Here is an 18,905-nt window from a genome sequence, read left to right as displayed (position 1 = left end):
AGGGAAGTAAAAAACATGTTGTCTAGCTGACGTTGGTTTTTAAATTTAGATCAAATAACATTGCCTTTGAAGTCTCAAGAGTCCTACTTAAGGTAGCTATATCAGATAGGCTTGCTTTTGAGAGCATTTCTTGCAGGCCAGCACCCGTAATATGAAAAGTTAAGCCTAGTCAAAACTAAATGAAAAAGAAAGTTTTATTGGAGTTATTTACTCTAAGATAGCTGTTTCAGAAGAACCTTGACGAGTCATCTCCTTGCCTCTAGACAGGAACACACAAGGCATATGGGTATCCATAGTATTTTAAAAGACCTCAGGGGACCAGGCTTCTTCCATAACTCATTCCAGAGTTGAAACACCCTCACTTCAGGAAATTCTTCCCTACATTTAACTTACAGGCCCCCTCCTGCGGTTAACACCCATTTCCACTTTTTTCTGCCTCCTGTCAGGATGGAGAACAGCTGGCCAACATCCTTTGTGCACTAACCCTCCACTGGCGACAGAAAGGCACTTGGGTATCCCGGCCTCACCTCTCCCTGACTCCAGCAACTAAGTCTCTGAACCAAATTGAGATCTCTTTTCCCATTGTTTTTACTTGGGTCTTCTTTATTTCTGTTTACTCCTTTTGATTATAAAGTAGTATGTGCTCAATGAATAAAATTTGGAAGTTGTAAAAATATACAGAAGGGAAACAATAGCTCCATAATTCAGGCACAAAAAAAATCACTGTTGTGTTAGTTTTCCTTGTGTTTCTTTTCTAATTCAGATCTTACCATCTGTACCAACACTTTTCAATAGAAATATAATATGAGCCATACATATAAATTTAAATATTCTGGCAGTCACATTTTTAAAAAGCTAAAAAGAAACAGGTAAGATAATTTTAATAATATATTTTATTTAATTCAAATAAAATCCAAGTTGTATATCCAAAATGTCTTGTAGACATGTAATCAACATTTTAAAGATGATTAATAAATATTTTACATTCTCTTTTTTCATACCAAGCCTTCTAAATCCAGTTTATACTTATAGCACATCTCAAGTCAGACTAACCACATTTCAAGTTCCAGCAACCAGTTCCTAGTGGTCATACTGGACAGCACAGTCCTTACAGCTTTTTTGTATACCATAATGTCTTAAATATTTTATCAATGCCCTTTAAAACTTTTTATCATCATTTTTAATGGCTACGTAGTATTTCATCATTTAGATTTACTATAACAGTATATTGAGGCAGTTCTGTTTTTCTCAACACATTGCCAGAAAACATCACCTAAATGTTTCCTTTTGCACACAACTAATTAAATTCATTTTTACATAAAGCAAGTATATTCACTGAATATCTGTGTGTCTGTACTAAGTTATATTGGAAAGCAGAAGAGTGGGTTTCCAGAAATAAAGACTAGATCGCTCCCATATGCTATTTGCAAGACTTGGCTCCACGGTTGGACTGCACACAAATACAGTATTTTATTCTGCCTTAAATGCCCTTCCCTTCATTTCTTGCTCTACCCCACCCCCAACACATACATACATTGCCTGGTTCGCTCCCACTTACCCTTCAGGGTGCCAGTCAAATACAACCTCCTCTGATGAGTCTTCCCACTGATGACTGATTGCCTTCTTCATTGTAATATACAAAGTGTGTATTGTATTCAAAGCACCATGGTGTTCTGGTTATTGGTTTACTCTCTGTCTTCTCTACTAGAGTGGGAACTCCTTAATGATAGGAATCTTATTTTATACATCTCTTTATTTCCAGAGCCTCGAAAACTGTCAGGCAATGAAATGTGGATTTCAGTAATGTCTGAAATATGTGTTGAAAATGCAAATGATGCAACATTAAGCATCAGTTGGATGGTAAAATAATAAGTACTACCTTCAGAGTTCAGAGATCACTTTAGATTGGCATGGTTAAAGAAGAAAGAATGAATGAAGGAGTTAAAGAAATGAGTTAAAAAATGAATGAGGGCTGGGCATGGTAGCTCACGCCTGTAATCCCAGCACTTTGGGAGGCCGAGGCCGGTGGATCACCTGAGGTCAGGAGTTCCAGACCAGCCTGACCAACATGGTGAAAACCCATCTCTATTAATACAAAAAATTAGCCGGGCGTGGTGGCACACACTCGTAATCCAAGCTACTTGGGAGGCTGAGACAGGAGAATCGCTTGAACCCAGGAAGCGGAGGTTGCAGTGAGCCGAGATTGTGCCATTGCACTCCAGCCTGGGCAACAAGAGCAAAACTCCATCTCAAAAAAAAAAAAAAAAAAACAACCAGTTAGGACTTGAATCAGGTTTTAAAAGATGGGCATACTTAAATGAATTAGAGAGGGAATTAGTATGAAAGCCACTGGGATATGCACACTAAAAAAGCAGTGTTTTTCAGTAGGCATTCATTAGCACTGGGGTCCCCAACCCTTGGCTGTGTACCTGTAGCAGTCCATATCCTGTTAGGAACCAGGCCTCACAGCAGGAGGTGAGTGGGGGCGAGTGAGGATTACCCCTGAACTCCACCTCCTATCAGATCAGCTGCAGCATTAGATTCTCATAGGAGCACAAACCCTATTGTGAACTGCATATGTGGGGGATCTAGGTTGTGTGCTCCTTGTGAGAAGCTAATGCCTGATGATCTGAGATGGAATAGTTTTATCCTGAAACCAGCCCCCTGCCCACGACCCATGGAGAAATTGTCTTCCATGAAACCAGTCCCTGAGGCCAAAAGGTTGGGGACCACTGCTTTAGCATATGTTGATAAGTGTCAGTAAGCAAGTATCCTTCTGGATCAAATGCGCTGCACTAAGTTTCAAGAAGGCTTAGCGATATGGTCTTTGCCCATCAAAAGCTGGTAAGTGTTGGCAGCATTAGAAATGAGCACTGGCTGCTTCAGTATGACCTTGGGTGCCAGGCGTGGGAGGTGTTTTTTGTTTGTTTGTTTTGAGACAGTATCTCGCTCTGTTGCTCAGGCTGGAGTGCAGTGGCGCCATCATAGCTCACTGCAACCTCGAACTCCTGGGCTCAAGTGATCCCCTCACCTCTGCCTCCCAAAGTGCTGGGACTGCAGGCATGAGCCACCCTGCCGAACTGTGACCTTTGGGCTTAAGCTTGACTTAGATATAATTCCCTGTGTTTTGTTTTGTTTTAGCCTCTGGATCCATCTGAGGAAATTCCCTGTTTTAATTTTAAAGAGTTTACATATCATTTCATGTTATGTTTATTCTATAATTCTTCTCTTAATGGATAGCAATGTATAATAATAGTTAATATCATTATAGCTAATATCAAGTGACTATTACTGCAAAGCAGATACTCTTCCAAAGCACTTTGAATATATTATTCAGTTAACTCATTTAATCCTCACACCACCCTGTGAATTAGGACCCACTAACCTCTCCCATCTTAGAAATGAGGGAACTGAGGAACTGAGGGGTTAAATAACTTAATGTGAAACAGCCATCAAGTGGAAGAGCTAAGATTTGAGCCCAGGCAGAGTAGTTTTAGAAGTCCTGCTTTAACCATTACATGGACAACCTCTCCTATAACTAGTTAAGAATAAAGTATTTTACACAAGGGATCATTTAGCATCTGGTGATTCCAGAAAAGGAATCTTGTTACTACAGCCTTCTCCTGGTTTTCTTCATTCCTCTCTGAATGCTCCTTCTTACCTCATTTGAAGGCTCCTCTTCCTCTACCTCATCGCAAAAAGCTGGAGCTCCTAAAGGCTCAGTCCTGGACCCTTTTTTCTCTTACTTTATTCTTAGTGGAGATAAGTTCTGATATCAGAAATTGCCTCCTGTACATTTTCACAGCACATTCTACGTGCCCATGCATTTTTCTACCAGTCTTCCATCCCAGTCATGATATGCTCTTTGCTTTCTGCAAATGGAACCACTTTCCATTATTCTACACTAGCCAGGAAACCAGGCAGAAACCTTGGTTCCTCCTTTTCTTCCTCACCCTTCTATCCAACTGCATGGTCTAGACTTCTGTCAATTTACTCCTGCTAGTTTCTATCTGTCTACCAGTAGAACATCTTCCACTCATTGACCTTTTGGGTCCTCAAACATTGTTATCTTTACTACTGCACAAAATGCAGTCTTCCAGCAACCACTGCTGTTCCTGCTGCCTGGACAGACTACTCTCCAGCTGCAGCCAGACCGCATTCTTTACCTGATAAAGAACTCTATTAGCCCTTCTAATCTTGGCCTTTTCTGTCTGGGTCAGATCTCTGCTACAAGCTCTTTGAGCCCGTGTCCTCTCTGCGTAGCACGGGTCAGAGGTGGTTGTTTGACATTGATGTCTGTGATTCTGTGATACTTGTCTGTCTTCTCTCATTAGACAATAAATTCCATGAAAACATGAACCATGGCCTTTTTCCAATTATTATTATAGCCCCAGAGTCTAGCGCAGCACCTAGTGTATAGTAGATACCCAGTATGTATTTGAATAAGGGGGTAAATCAATTTCTTTTTTAAATTTATTTATTTATTTATTTTTATTATTTTTTTTTTTGAGACGGAGTCTCGCTCTGTCGCCCAGGCTGGAGTGCAGTGGCTCAATCTCCACTCACTGCAAGCTCCACCTCCCAGGTTCACGCCATTCTCCTGCCTCAGCCTCCCGTGTAGCTGGGACTACAGGTGCCCGCCACTGCGCCTGGCTAATTTTTGTATTTTTAGTAGAGACGGGGTTTCACCGTTTTAGCCAGGATGGTCTCCATCTCCTGACCTCGTGATCTGCCCATCTCGGCCTCCCAGAGTGCTGGGATTACAGGCGTGAACCACTGCACCTGGCCCAATTAATTTGTGTTATACTCCACCTCCTTTAGGAATATAGGGGACTACAAAAGATAAGGTTACCAAGATGTCATCTTTAGAGTCCCAGTCTCTTACTAAACAGTAATTAAATGGCGGCTAATTGTAACTCAAGCACTTCTGCCCAAGGCCTCCAGCATCTCTGGAAATGGTGGCAGAGCTATCATTTTTCTTTTGAAATAACAAACAACTAAACCCTCACAGTTTGGTTCATGTGAGAGTTTATTAGAGAGCTGACGGTAGGTCAGCGTTAGCTGTATCTTTCAAAGACTTCATCTCACAGATTCTGTCACGGGTCCTGGGAGTCTAATGCATCCTTTAGCTCCCTTCCAAGTCTAGTTTTTAAATTCTGAAAACATTCTCTGACCGGGGTTTTAATTTCCCTATCGAGTTTCTTCTGGGGCTGGGTTCTGTGAGATTGTTGATCCTCTGGTTTCCCTGGCAAAGGTAGAGGTTTTTTAAAAATTTTTCCCTGGTTTTCAGCATAAACAGTTTATTATTCCCAAGTCTCAAGTGCTGTCCAGACACTCTGAGGGGTCCCCAGGTATCATTCCTGGCATCTCTTTCCTGTTCTTTCCATGTTCTCGTGTAGGATGTTACTTAAGCCCTATATAAATGACATCAAGATGGGCTATGTCTGTTTCTACAGACCATTTTACAGTCCTCATAATGTTGGTTGCCTGACTGTGATTTTAGTACATTAATTTGTGTGATGATTTCTTAAAGTGAAAGCTGATGAGTGAAGTGGTTGACTTGACCCCTCCCAGGACCTCTCTTTGTCTCCCTGGAGGATCACTGTGTATTCTCTGATGCCATGGAGCTCAGCCTGGAGCCTGAGCTGGCCTCCAGATGGGCTCTGGGCAATAGGCACCCCCTCATCCTCTGTCCACTGGCCCAAGCTGGGCCATGGAGGCCTGATGGCCAAGACATCACATCACAAAGCCTGGGGAACTGGATTTCTTCAGCTTGCTTATTTTATCCTTTGCCTGTGGAACTCTTTCACCAATTCATCTTTCCATCACTACTCAGTTTAAATAAAATCCAAAGGCTGCCTTGTTCAGTTATACCGTTTTATACTCTGTTTTTATTTAGTCAGACTTTGGCAGGAAACCTTCCAAGCGAAGCCCAGGGGAAAAGTGACCATTGGCACAGATTTCAGCCTGTGCTTTTGGCCCAATATTGTTTCTATTTTTATTTTGTTTCGTGTTTTTGTTAACATCCAGGGCAAAGATTAAGTACTTACACTTATCTAGTAATGGTGAGAGGCCTTTGGATTGCTTGCCTGTGGCCTGGAGACTGCATGCTTAAAACTATTAACCCCCAGCTACCTCCTGGGAGATAAGATCTAGCTGTTAAATTTGGCTTTCCCTAAAGGAGGTTCTGAGCTCCTACTTAATCTGAGAGAGGGAAAGAAGAAGGATAAATCCCAACCTTTGCTGAATTTTGAAAAAAGGATAGTAGCTTAATTTATGGAGGTTGTTTTTTGAAAAAAAACTAACTTTATGTCATAATTTCTTAGCTGCCAAAAGACGTAATTCTACCTCAGCTTTGCCTTGGCAACCTGCTTTTGGCACTCTGTGCAAGCCTGTCGTTGCTCTGCATTATTTAAGCAGTAATCTTTAAGAAGGTGAGAAACCATTATTGGTTTTTAACACAGTTGACATGATATTGGCGCAGAGTAGTACCTAGAGCTTCAAACATTTCTAGTGGCCATCAACCAACTTAAACACCTCCATGTAAAGGTCTCCCTGCCATGAGGTCATAGATTGCTACAAGAGGGGAGAAAGAAGAAGATCAAAAGTTGTTTAAAAGTTGTTTTTTTTTTTCTTTTTAAGTATTCTTATTCCACTGAGTTGTAGCTGTAGATTTTGGCCAGGAGCCAGACAATCAAGATTTAGTATTTTGACCAGCTGTGATCTAGTAATGTCCCTCAGAGGAAACATTTGGTAGGGAGGGAAAGACACATATTTGAGATTGTGAATTGTACTCTGTCCTCATACTTTACAGTGTGGGACCTGGTTGTAGACAGATAAAACAAGTACAAGTGAATCTGAAAGATTATTAGGAAAAAAAAAATGTTTCAAATGGTTAAAACCTCACCCCAGCTTCAAGAACTCTCTTGATGTGGTACATCTTTACATGCTTTCTTTATTTCATTTTCCCGTAAGTTTCCACATTTACATCAGTTTGTGGCAGAATTTATTTCTGCTCATAGCTGATGCTTAGAATGCCTAACAGTATAATAAGTCTTAGAAAGTCAAAAGAGCAACACAAACTTAATGTAGGCAGGAAGAGAAGAGAAGGAAAATAAACCAATCCACTTAACCTAAAAATTATTCTCATTCTCACCCCATCCTCAAATAGAAGTAGAGATCAAATGTAGATGTTTTGGTGACAATAAAAAACTTAAGATCCTAGGGACTGGGAAAGAGAAGGAAATTAACAGTTAGGCAGACCGGCTTGGTTAAATCACATATTTCTACCCAGTGGCTTCATGACCTTGGTCGAGTTACCTAACCTCTGTGCTTCAGTTTCTGCATCTGTAAAATGAGGATGATGTTTGTAATACTTCATAGAGATGTCATAAGGATTAAATGAGACCATGTATAAAGCTGTTAACAGAGTGTTTAATCAGTAGCACTTTATAAATTTTAGTTGCCGTTGTTTTATTATTATTAATAATTTATTGGGTACTTATTCCTGGTACTAAGAATTTTACTTGTATATCTCATTAAATCCTTACTGCAATAACTGTTGGGTAGATATAACCATTTTACAAAAGAGGAAACCTAGGCTGGGAGCTGTGAGGTGCACCCTCAGTGTCTTGTGTTTCCTAACGATGGCGCTGCATGTGGAGCTCTGGCATGTTACCTATGGGAGATGTGGAAATGGGAATCACATTTTGGACTGGTGCTTTCTTAACTTGTTCTCTCTTTCCCAATCTCTTTTCTGTACAAGGAGGCTATAGCTTCAGACAGTAAAACCAAGAGGAAGAGGAGAGGGAAATGATGGGGCAAGGATGGTGGAGTAGAGGAAACTGGGCAACTGGGCTCTACCAGTTCCTGGGTTGGCTTCATGGCAAGGTATTTATATAATGGTTATAAAAGTGCTGCATATGGTCTTCCTCATTTTAGTCAGAGAAATAGAGAATTTCTCCCTCTTACAAAAATTCTCTCTCCCTGAAGCTAAATTCTTGCAGAAAAAGGCTGCATCAGGGGTTTGGGGACAATTGGAATGTACCTCAAAGGATTCTGGGAAGGTCTTATAGTCCCTAGGCGGTAGGTAGATCATGTAAACAGAGGAATTTTGAGCATTTCGACTTTATTCAAAGCTTTCCCCACCTCATGTCCCCAAGAAAAAAAGAAAAAAAACCTAAAATTGTGTTTCGCATTGAACAAATTAAATCTGTTGATTGATTTGGATCTTTTTCTCTTTTTCTCCAAATCTCTTTTATACTTTTTTTTCTTTTTTCTTTTTTCTTTTTTTTTCTGAGACAGAGTCTCACTCTGTTGCCCAGGTTGGAGTGCAGTGGCTGCAATCTCGGCTCACTGCAACCTCCACCTCCTGGGTTCAAGAGATTCTCCTGCCTCAGCCTCCCATGCAACTGGGATTACAGGTGCCCACCATGAAGCCGGGCTAATTTTTGTATTTTTAGTAGCGATGGGGCTTTGGCCTTGTTGGCCAGGCTGATCTTGAACTCCTGACCTCAGGTGATCCACTGACCTTGGCCTCCCAAAGTGCTGGGATTACAGGCGTGAGCCACCACACCCAGCCTTTTTTTTTTTTTTTTTTTTTGAGGTAGGGGTCTTACCTTCGTCCAAGGTGGAATGCAGTAACGTGATCATAGCTCACTGCAACCTCAACCTCCTGGACTCAAGTGATCCTACCACCTCAGCCTCCCAAAGTGCTGGGACTACAGACATAAGCCACCACGCCCAGCACTGTACTTCTTCATTTGCTTCTTGCAGCTAGCTCCCTGATGTACGGAAGTGGAGGTGTGGGAAGGTAGGTGGGAGGAGTTCTGTCTGTTCCTGCTTGAAACAGTGTGCTGTATAAGAGAAACAGTAAAAGGAGAATAATACTTGGAATTTGAGGCCCACTGAAATGAATTATGACAGCAACCACAGATACAACTACTACTGACAACAGTGTCTATGCCAGGCATCCTGCCAACGATTTTAAGCACATTATTTTATTTAATCCTTATTTAATCCAATGATCTATTTTATAAATAGTCATTAAATATGCCCACAGTCATATAACTCGGGGGTGTCCAACCCCCGGACCGCAGACTTTCACCCGTCTGTGGCCTGTTAAGAACCAGGCCGCACAGCAGGAGGCGATGGGAGTGAGCAGGCATTATCCCCTGAGCTCTGCCTCCCATCAGATGAGCCATGGTATTAGATTCTCATAGGAGCACAAATCCTGTTGTGAACTGTATGTGTGAGGGATCTAGGTTGTGTGCTCCTTATGAGAATCTAACTAACGCCTGATGATCTGAGGTGGCAGTTTCATATCCCCGCCCCCAAGTCCACAGGAGAATTGTCTTCCATGCAACAGGTACCTGGTGCCAAAAAGATTGAGGACCACTGGTATAACTAATAAACGAATGTGACCTTAAGTTATAACTCCATATAGATGGGATCATAGTGGCAGAGCTAGGAGTAGAATCCAGGTCTTTGAACAGTCCTTCTTGTCACTACTGTCTCTAGAGCTGAAGAGATGAGAAAAGGTAGTTGATAGCAATAAATAAGGACTCACAGAATGAGAAACAAATTAATCATCTTAATTTAGAGAGCTCAGAGAAAACTTGATCCAAAGAAGCCAAACTGAAACTAGACATCTAAACTCCAGGCCACTTGGCTTCTCCCTCATTGTGCCATTGTTTGTGACCTCAGGAAATCCTTTTTTACTTACGGCAAAAGGTTTATTAAGTAATTTAACAGTCTCTGGTGTGGTTCAATTATTCAACAAGCTATACTGTGTTTCACTAAACCATAGCCTAGTAAATTTGCAATTATGATATCTTTGGGTTGTTTTTTAATAAATTCCTTTTAATTGCAACATTAAACCCCAGATGTCATGTTTCCAGTTTGGAGCTAAGCCCAACTGGAAGAGACAGCCACTCACGGGAATGGCTGGTGAGGAGAATGTGTGCAGTGAACTAGTAGACTCGGTCCAGTTGCTTGAACCTCAGGCTCTGCACCCGCAATTCTAGTGCCTCCAAACACACGGGGCCTCTTGGTGGGAGCAGACAATAAAGAAAAGCTACCGAGTTTCCTAATATGTCCACACCTCCCAAAAAGCACACATTTTTGCTTTTGGTTGTCTAAGGGTAGAGGCTCCCTGTAAGTTTTTCATCACAACATAAATAATGTACTAATTGCATTTGATGAGTAAATTGTCAACAGCCTTTAAAAATTAGTCATATAATTAGTAAATCTGTGAGTTTCAACCTCTTCATCTAGGTGAAATAGTCATGAAGCCAGACTGTAATCAAAGAATCTTGAAACCTCCTGAATATTCTGTTTTGAACTATTATTTGCCTTTTTTAATTCCTGCCTTTCTCTCTTTAGGCAAGAGTAGAGATAAAAATACTCATTTCTTTATCTTATACTAAAATATGAATGAAGGGTCTTTCTCAAAACCTTCTGTTAAATATAAAATCAAAATTATTTTATGTAAAATCTCTGCAGTATGTTTTTATACAGAGATGCTCACAGCAGTTTGTTTTTTAATAGTAAAGGTTAAGAAATATCCTAAATCTACAAAAGTAAGGGAATAATTAAGTAAATTATGATAGTCCATTCAGTGAAGCAGCCGTTTAGAATTCTGCTTACCAGGAGGTTTTAATAGCATCCAACAGTAGGACGTAGAATTCTGTATATACCAGAAACACGGCTTTAGTGTTTCTTTCTTGTTTCCTTTTTTTTTTTTTTTGAGACAAGGTCTTGCTCTGTCGCCCAAGCTAAAGTGCAGTGGCGTGATCACAGCTCACTGCAACCCAGGCTCATGCAATCCTCCCACCTCAGCACACAGCTGGTGGGACTACAGGCGCTCACCACCATACCCAGCTAATTTTTTAATTTTTTGTAGAGACAGGGTCTCCCTATGTGGCCCAGGCTGGTCTCAAACTCCTGGGTTCAAGCAGTCCTCCTACAGTGCTGGGATCACAGGTGTGAGCTGCCTGCCACACCTAACCCACAGGATTTCTTTTAAAATTCAACACACGTATTTAAAATCAAAGTCTGAAAGGAAAATACCCAAAATTAATAGCAGTTGTTTGATGGGTAATAGACTTGTAAGCTTTTATTTTTTTTATATAGTTAACATATTTTTAGTTTTCCTGTGAGTAAAACTATTGTAATAACTAAAAATACATGCGTGTTTAATGTAATCATTTGATACTTCAACTGTTTGGAGCTTGGCTATCTTAAAAGTTTGGATGTAGCTGGGAATCCTGGAAGTAATAAAAAAATCAATTCTGAACAGCCAAAACTATGTTACCAAACTCATATAATAAATAAAGCATGTTATGCCCAGGACAGCTCCTGGCCCGCCACTGAAATCCTGTTTACTCATACTTCGCACACAATTTTCAGGATATCTGCTTTACAAGAACACAGCAAACTAAGAAAAGGGTAGCGCGGCCACTGCGGGCAGGGGCACTGACTCAACCACTCTCAGCACCAGAGGGGAATCGAAGAACCCATGCCAGACTTACCTCCAGACCCACGTCCTATGGAACAGACACCACTGAACATCTGTAGTCCCCTTACTCTGTCGTCGCTCAGTAATACATGTTCATATCTGTGGCCCACGGGGCTCAGAACATTGTTGACGGTCGAGAAAATGCCTTTTCTTGTTCAACTTTTTTAAGATCGTAAGAAAAGCTGTAATAAAAATTTTTGAAAGGTTTAATCTCATGTAACTAAAAATGGAGGGAAAAATGTGGTGATAAAAAGGTAAACAGATATGTAGACTTCTTCATTATCTTTCCAAAAATAACTAATTTCCTTACCATTCTTAAGAGAGAATATTTTGGCTGGGACCTGTGGCTCACACCTGTAATCCCAATATTTTGGGAGGCCAAGGCAAGAGGATCACTTGAGCCCAGGAGTTGGAGACCAGTGTGTGCAAGATGATGAGACCCTGTCTCTAAAAAAAGTTAAAACTAAAAAACATTAACCGGGCATGGTAGCACACACCTGTAGTCTCAGCTACTTGGGAGACTGAGGTGGGAGGATCCCTTGAGGCCAGGAGTTGAGGCCGCAGTGAGCTGTGATCACACCAGTGCACTGTAGCCTGAGCAACAGAGTGAGACTTTGTCTCTAAAAAACTTTTTTTTTTTAATTTAGAAAATTAAAAAAATTTAAAAATGAAAAAACGAAGAGAGAGAGAACCTTTTACTGGTACTTGGATTTTCCAATTTGAATCTGATACTACCATTACCTGAGTTTTCATACAGATCCAAGGGAACTGGAGAAGAATGTCACAAAATCAGGACGTCAGAAAATACCAAAGTTCCCACCTCTCAAAGCCTTGGAGTCCATCCATGAAAACAGGAATAACATACCATCTTAGAGTTTGTGGGCAAATGAGAAGGCACTTAGCTTGATGTGTACTATGTCTTTGGCACTTAGCAAATGTTACTTGAATTTGAATGTTGTGTTCCCATGTGGGACACGATAGATAGGATGCGCTCTGGAGTCAGACGGAATCTAGTTCAGATGTGATTCTTCAGCCTTGAACAAACCGCATGACCCACCACCTGCTATCTTCCTCGCAGGACACTCGAGGGCTGTGTGGGCAGCACATCTTCCACGGGGCTCAGAACATTATTGACGGTCGGGAAAATGGTCGTTCCCTTCGCATTGTAGTTGGCGAGGTGGGGCAGTGGGGGTTGTCACACCTCATTACTTTTCTGTTGTACGAAGTGGAGAACTTTTAGAGCGTCTCAGAATCAATGAGGGCTACAAACACCCTGTTCCTCTTGTGTGGCAAGCACTGCTGGGTGTGCCCCAGGCCTGTTTCTCATGCCCTGCCTTTTATCAGCCCACTGGGAGCCCCACAGAGCAGCAGAGCAGGACGCCTCGGGTGGGGGCAGGGGTGGGAGGACGGCAGCACAGGGTCGCAGCATGAGGGGTTAAGCACCTGGCTCTAGCCACACACCAACAAATCACCTTCAGTGTTGCAGGCTGCTTCACCTGGTGCTTCCACCCCTCGTGGGCTGGGCTGGCAAATGAAAGCTAGGCTTGTCTGCACAGAATAGACTGTAGACTGAGGTGCTGCTGATGTTCTCTTTTGGTTTGAGTACCTAGTCAGCCTGCAAGATCATTTAGAGAGGGACATGGTCAGCAAGTGGTAGAGTAAAAACAAGGTTTGCAGAAATGTGTAGCTTACCCAATTATTGGGAGTTTTGACAACATATTAACTTTAAACCTAGATCGAGGCCAGCAGATTTTGCTCTGTTTTGTTTTTTCTTGAGAACTAAAAACTGTAATTTACTGTTCTACTTGCCTAGTTCTATATGCACCCCAGTTACCACTCCTAATTATGAAATCTCTCCTGGCATCAGTACTCACAGCCAGGCAGAGGAGCCTGATGGACCCAAGGATTAGAAGCTGTGTGGTTGCCCCTTCCCAAGAATAACCCTTGCTTGGGTGTCTGAGACTGCAGGTATAATCCTGCATCAGAAACAGTCTGAGAGGAGAGAGAGCAGGGAGCTGGGGCCAGGGCTTGTGGCTATAGAAACAAGTAGAAGAAATCCCAGATCTCTTCTTTTCTGGGGCACTTCTTGCTATTGTAATTTGAAAATGTATTATTTGAATAATGAGGAATGTCTTTCTCCTTCAGGATTGGTAGCTCCTTGGAGGCAGGGCCTACTGGTCTTGCATCTGTCTCCCTGCCCCAAGGCCAAGCACATATGGGAACTATTTGTTGGGTATGTGTAGTTTCAAGTTCTGCCTCTACCCCTGCCTAGTGGTTGCCCTTCTGCAAGCCACTTAACCGTCTGTGCGTGTTTCCTCATCTGAAGCACACAAGTCAAATGATCTGTGTGCACCTCCCTCTGCCTCTGGACCCAATCTATTCATATGGTTGTATTGAAGCTAATTTCATCCACATACAAGAATGTCTAGAGCTAGCATAGTGTATAACATAGCCATCATTTCCAGGATGTAGATACTCTATTTCCATTAACTGATTATTATTTATTATTTCAGACTTAACTTTACCCTGCTTTCTCTATAGAGTTTTGGTAAAGACTAAGTGAAATGATGTATAGGAAATTACTTCAGAAATTACAAAGTTTGTATAACTGAACAATGATTATTATTGCTGGCCCAAAGATACCCTCCTGAGAAGAAACTCAGACTCAAAAGATGGCACTGCAGACCAAGTATTGTAAAACATATGTGTGGCTAGCCCCATCAAAGAATGTATTTCCCAAGGTAGTTTTTCATTAAAAAAAAAAAAAAAAAGGAACCCCTCAAAATTTTTTTTTTTTAATTTTTAAAATGTCACCTTGACCCTCTCTCTCTCTCTCTGCCAGTTCTCTAATGCAAGGTGGTTAGCATTTGTTAGCATTTGAGTGTTGGCAAGGTCGTTGGTCATGAAATCATGAGTCACAGATCTTAGTCTCGCCTTGTCGCTGCCTCACTGAGCGTGGGCAAGTCATATAACTTCGCTGCCAGATGAGGATGCCTGCTTTTCAAAGCTAAAATAAGAATTGAATTGCACTAAAAACAAGAATGAAATTATGGATAGCCCTTCAGAAATACGAAGTTGGTTACATCCTTCACATGTTTTTCTTGCCAGATCCAGCCTGTCCGGTTACTTCACCTCTTCCCTATAGGACAAGGTTTCTGTTGCCTGCCCCGCCTTGGGCCGTCTTCTCTAAATACATTGCATTGTGTCTGTATCCTGCTGGAAGGAAGCTCCCAAAGTTGGACCCACATACCTCATGTTGTTTTTTGCATTCACACACTGCAATAACTATAGTCTAAGATTGATTCTTACCTATTTTTATTAGCTCAGACCTAAGTATGCTGTTTCCTGTCACTGGATCCAGAAGGCTTACACCAAGTTCTGAAGTAGAAAGTAACTTCTTGTTTTTGTTTCTCTTCTAGTGACAGACATCACACCTCCAGTGCAATCCCTGTTCCTAAGAGACAAAGCTCCATATTTGGGGTTGCAGATGTAGGCTTCTCTGGGGGGATCCCTTCACCAGACAAAGGACATCGAAAACGGGCCAGCTCTGAGAATGAGAGACTTCAGTACAAAACCCCTCCTCCCAGTTACAACTCAGCATTAGCCCAGCCTGTGACCACTGTCACCTCCGTGGGAGAGGCCGAGAGAAAGATAACCTCTCTCTCCTCCTCCTTGGACACCTCCTTGGACTTCTCCAAAGAAAACAAGAAAAAAGGAGAGGATCTAGTTGACAGCTTAAACGGAGGCCATGTGAATGTGCGCCCTAGCCAAGAACAAGGAGAAGCCCCCTCCGAGCACCAGGCCACAGTCAATGGCACTCTCCTACCCGGCGAGCAGGCCGGGCCCGCCAGTGTCCAGCTTCCAGGCGAGTTCCACCCAGTCTCAGAAGCTGAGCTCTGCTGTACTGTGGAGCAAGCAGAAGAAATCATCGGGCTGGAAGCCACAGGTTTCACCTCAGGCGATCAGCTAGAAGCATTTAACTGCATCCCGGTGGACAGTGCTGTGGCGGTAGAGTGTGACGAACAGGTTCTGGGAGAATTTGAAGAGTTCTCCCGAAGGATCTACGCACTGAATGAAAACGTCTCCAGCTTCCGCCGGCCACGCAGGAGTTCCGAGAAGTGAAGTGAGCAGGTCAACAGTAGGACCGGGGCAGAAGCTCTGCCTAAAATGAAGTGAAAGCTGCACTTAACCCTTTGTAATAATGATGACACAAAATGAATATTAATGGAGGATATTCCTCGGAAAAACAGACTTTGGGGATGAAGGAGGGACTCAGGATCATTGTTATCAGTGGGCCAAAGTTAGATTTTGCTTTCAAGATTTGCTTTTCGGGCCTGATGATTATTTTAAAGCAAAAATCACCCTCTAGTTGAAAGAGCTTACAGCTTGAGTCACCTTTTAGCTATTTGTCTGCTTTTTATTTACCCTTCTATGTTATCCTCAGAGGGAAGATGATAATATATAAATAATATAATGAACTCACCCTTAGTTTCGCATAAGCATTTGCCCTCACCATGGTTTGTAAAACTTTGGGAAAATGGAATATTCAGAAATGCATTTCCACCATGTACTGAAAGGTCTGTGGCCATCCGTGAGGTAGATGAAAAAGCAGCATAGTGGTCTCCTTACACCCAGGCCCATCTGTCCCTCTCCCTGCCCCTGGGTACCACAGTCCACCTTTAGACTCTACTGTCGCCCCATCTTCTCCATGAATGGGCCATGCGTCCTGAAAACAGGACATCAGATTCACTGGTTCTGTAACCAAGTAGCCATGACGTTCCATCTCTTCTAACCAGCTATGGCCTTTCCCCCACCTCTGCCATACCCTTAATGTGGCCCTCAGATTAGATGAAAAACTTCCAGTGGATCCCAGGGGACCCTCGAGGACCTCGAGGTTACTGCAGTCAGATGCCATCTCATCCCCTGTGGGGGCCGAAGTTTTTATGTGGGCAGATGCTGTGGTCAGGAACTAGGCATGCTTTCTGGCAATGCACTCATCAGACAAAAATCCCTTGGTGTAAATCCCGTGTTAATTTATTAAATTTCAGTCAGAAGGTTAGCATTTACATGACAGAATGTATGTAGAGAGTCAGGGTGTCTGGTAGGCAAACTGCAAGGCAGTTGAGATAGTTGGATTAAGAGGCTAGATGAGATATAGAATACTATTGGTATGTGTGCAATTTGATGAATATTAAATTATGTTTCGAAGTCCAGTTGTCATTCCTGCATTTAGATTTCATTTGCTATTGCTTTATACGTTATGTACCCAAGGACATTGCCTCAGGGTTGCAAACTCTTTAAAGGAAAATTTATCCATATATCCATGTGTTATATAGAAGAATAAAAATTGAGTTTACTTCACCCGACCTGATTTTTTTTCCCAGCTTGGAAATTCCTTTTGAACCTACGTCTCCATATGTCACGTCATGACAGGACTAGCCTGAACAAAAGCCATGTCTATCTAAGCGGAGGCTGTTGACTTCATTCAGTTTACGTATTGTATATAGCAACACAAACACTTGACAGGTACACACTCCAGTCACCGCATTTGTCCTGCATGACAGCTTCACTCACAGGCCTCACAGTCACTTTATATTGTGTCCAAGCATTCCTGGGCTCAAGTTTAATGTATAGCTATATTGTTGTTTTCCATGTAGAGAACTCATAGGATGACTACATCGCAGATAAACCCAACTCTCAGGCAGTCGAAAGCTTTAACTGGATCTGCAGAAGCCCATCTTCCTCCACATGAGGAGGTGGGGCTCCTTCACACGGAGCGGGAGCTTCTCTGCAGTGTACTGTCTGTCGCTCATTTTAGAGTCAGTGAGGGTGCAGACAGACAGCATCGTGGATATGCACATGCTGCGGGGCCCTCCAGGGAAGTAACATTTACAAAAAAAAAAAAGGTTCTGAGGGGCAGTGTTAGGATTGCAGAATGGAAGGTCAACCCTGTGGGACTTATGATTGCCCCAGATGTGGGATAGACTTAAATGGCATACCAAACTCAAAGTAGGTACATTGGGTTGCAAGGCATCCAGCCTGGCTCTGGCACCACCAAGGAACAGGACTCCTCATGATTACAGTGTCCATCTCAGGTCCACACAACCAGGAGAGCCTGGACCCAGGTCCACCCGTCAGTGCCCCCCACCGCTGTGCAGACTCCCTGGTTGATTCTGGGCTTCATGGCTTTTCACTGCACCACGGGGAGCCCTGCTCTAGAATGTCATCAGGCTGCTCAGAGCTGATTGCTAGGTACTTACACATTTGCCTCGACCCACACAGCCCTGTGGTGACGCCTCAAAACACCACTTAGGTTTGGGTTCATTTAGTTCGAATTTGGGGTTTTCATTTGAACTTGTTTGATGTCTGCAGTTTCTGCCATGACCTGGGTAGAACCTATGGGATTACCCGTCTCCTGGAATAACTGTTCGACGTTTTCCAAAGTTGTAGAGTTAGTTTGGCCCCTGTTTAAAGTGGCTGGGGACAAAACATGGGATTAGTTATTATCTCCTAACCTTTTAAATAAGTTTTGTAAATCACTAAGAAAATTAAGTTTGCTTGGAAGATATAAGCTGAATTGGAAACTGATTACTATCTATTTCTCAACTGCTAAGAACCCTTTCAGTTTTCATACAGCCGCTTTTAAACAGCCGGCAAATGTTATCAAATGAATATTTGATTGTGTTTTTTCTCTTCACTTCCCCTTAACCACTTTAGAAATTCCAGAGATTTTTTCCCCTCAGAATATTAGTTTTGGAAGATTGTACCCAGCTATATATTTTTTAGCAGTTCTAATGGTGCCCATTTATCCTGACCTAACCAGTTATTTAAATAATTTTTTAAACCACCACGAATAATAAATGGCATGTGAAACTGATCTGTTGGTAACTGGAAGAAAACTCAGCATCTGTATTTATACAATAAAATTGATTAGTATTTATTTTGAGAGTTAAAAGTGTATATTATTTCCCTGCTATGTTTGAGTCCTGTCTTCATTGTTTTGAATTTCATATTGAAGCTGGGTTAACCACGAAAACCTTGTTCTTAAAGAGCCAGCATTTATCGAGCACACTTGCTCTCACACGCTCACACACACACTCTCTCTCCACATGTGTGTAAGGGACTGGGCTAAACAAGGTTAATAAAGAGATGAACAAACCTTGACCTCTGCCATGTTCTCTAGTGGGGCGCACAGGTATGTTAGCTATTAATTCAGTGTGCTAAATTCTGTGATGGAGAGATGTACAGCCATTCTATGGAATGCAGACAAAGCTGTTAATTGTCACTCAAGGGTCAGGAAAGATTCATGGAAGTAATGCAGATTAAAGATATGTAAGATTTCACACTGTGGGTAGAGAGAACAGCATGGGCACAGGCCCAGAGCCAA

At 42.2% G+C, this 18,905-nt stretch overlaps 1 protein-coding gene across 5 annotated transcripts in view; it reads left to right on the top strand.

Annotated features, from left to right (window-relative positions):
- Positions 1 to 18,458, top strand: part of UVRAG (UV radiation resistance associated) — a 329,716-nt gene extending 311,258 nt beyond the window's left edge. For all 5 annotated transcript variants that reach the window (XM_003910437.5, XM_031653097.1, XM_021926331.2 and 2 more), the window contains one exon: positions 14,938 to 18,458. In XM_003910437.5, coding sequence (XP_003910486.4) covers positions 14,938 to 15,640 — 703 coding nt within the window. In that variant the 3' untranslated portion in view covers positions 15,641 to 18,458. The remainder of the gene's footprint in view (positions 1 to 14,937) is intronic.
- The last annotated feature ends 447 nt before the right edge of the window (positions 18,459 to 18,905 follow it).

Source organism: Papio anubis, chromosome 12 (genome assembly GCF_008728515.1).
Source record: "Papio anubis isolate 15944 chromosome 12, Panubis1.0, whole genome shotgun sequence".
Classification (NCBI taxonomy): Eukaryota; Metazoa; Chordata; class Mammalia; order Primates; family Cercopithecidae; genus Papio; species Papio anubis.
The sequence above is the reverse complement of the archived record's forward strand: the minus strand, read 5'-3'. Positions and strand labels throughout refer to the sequence as shown.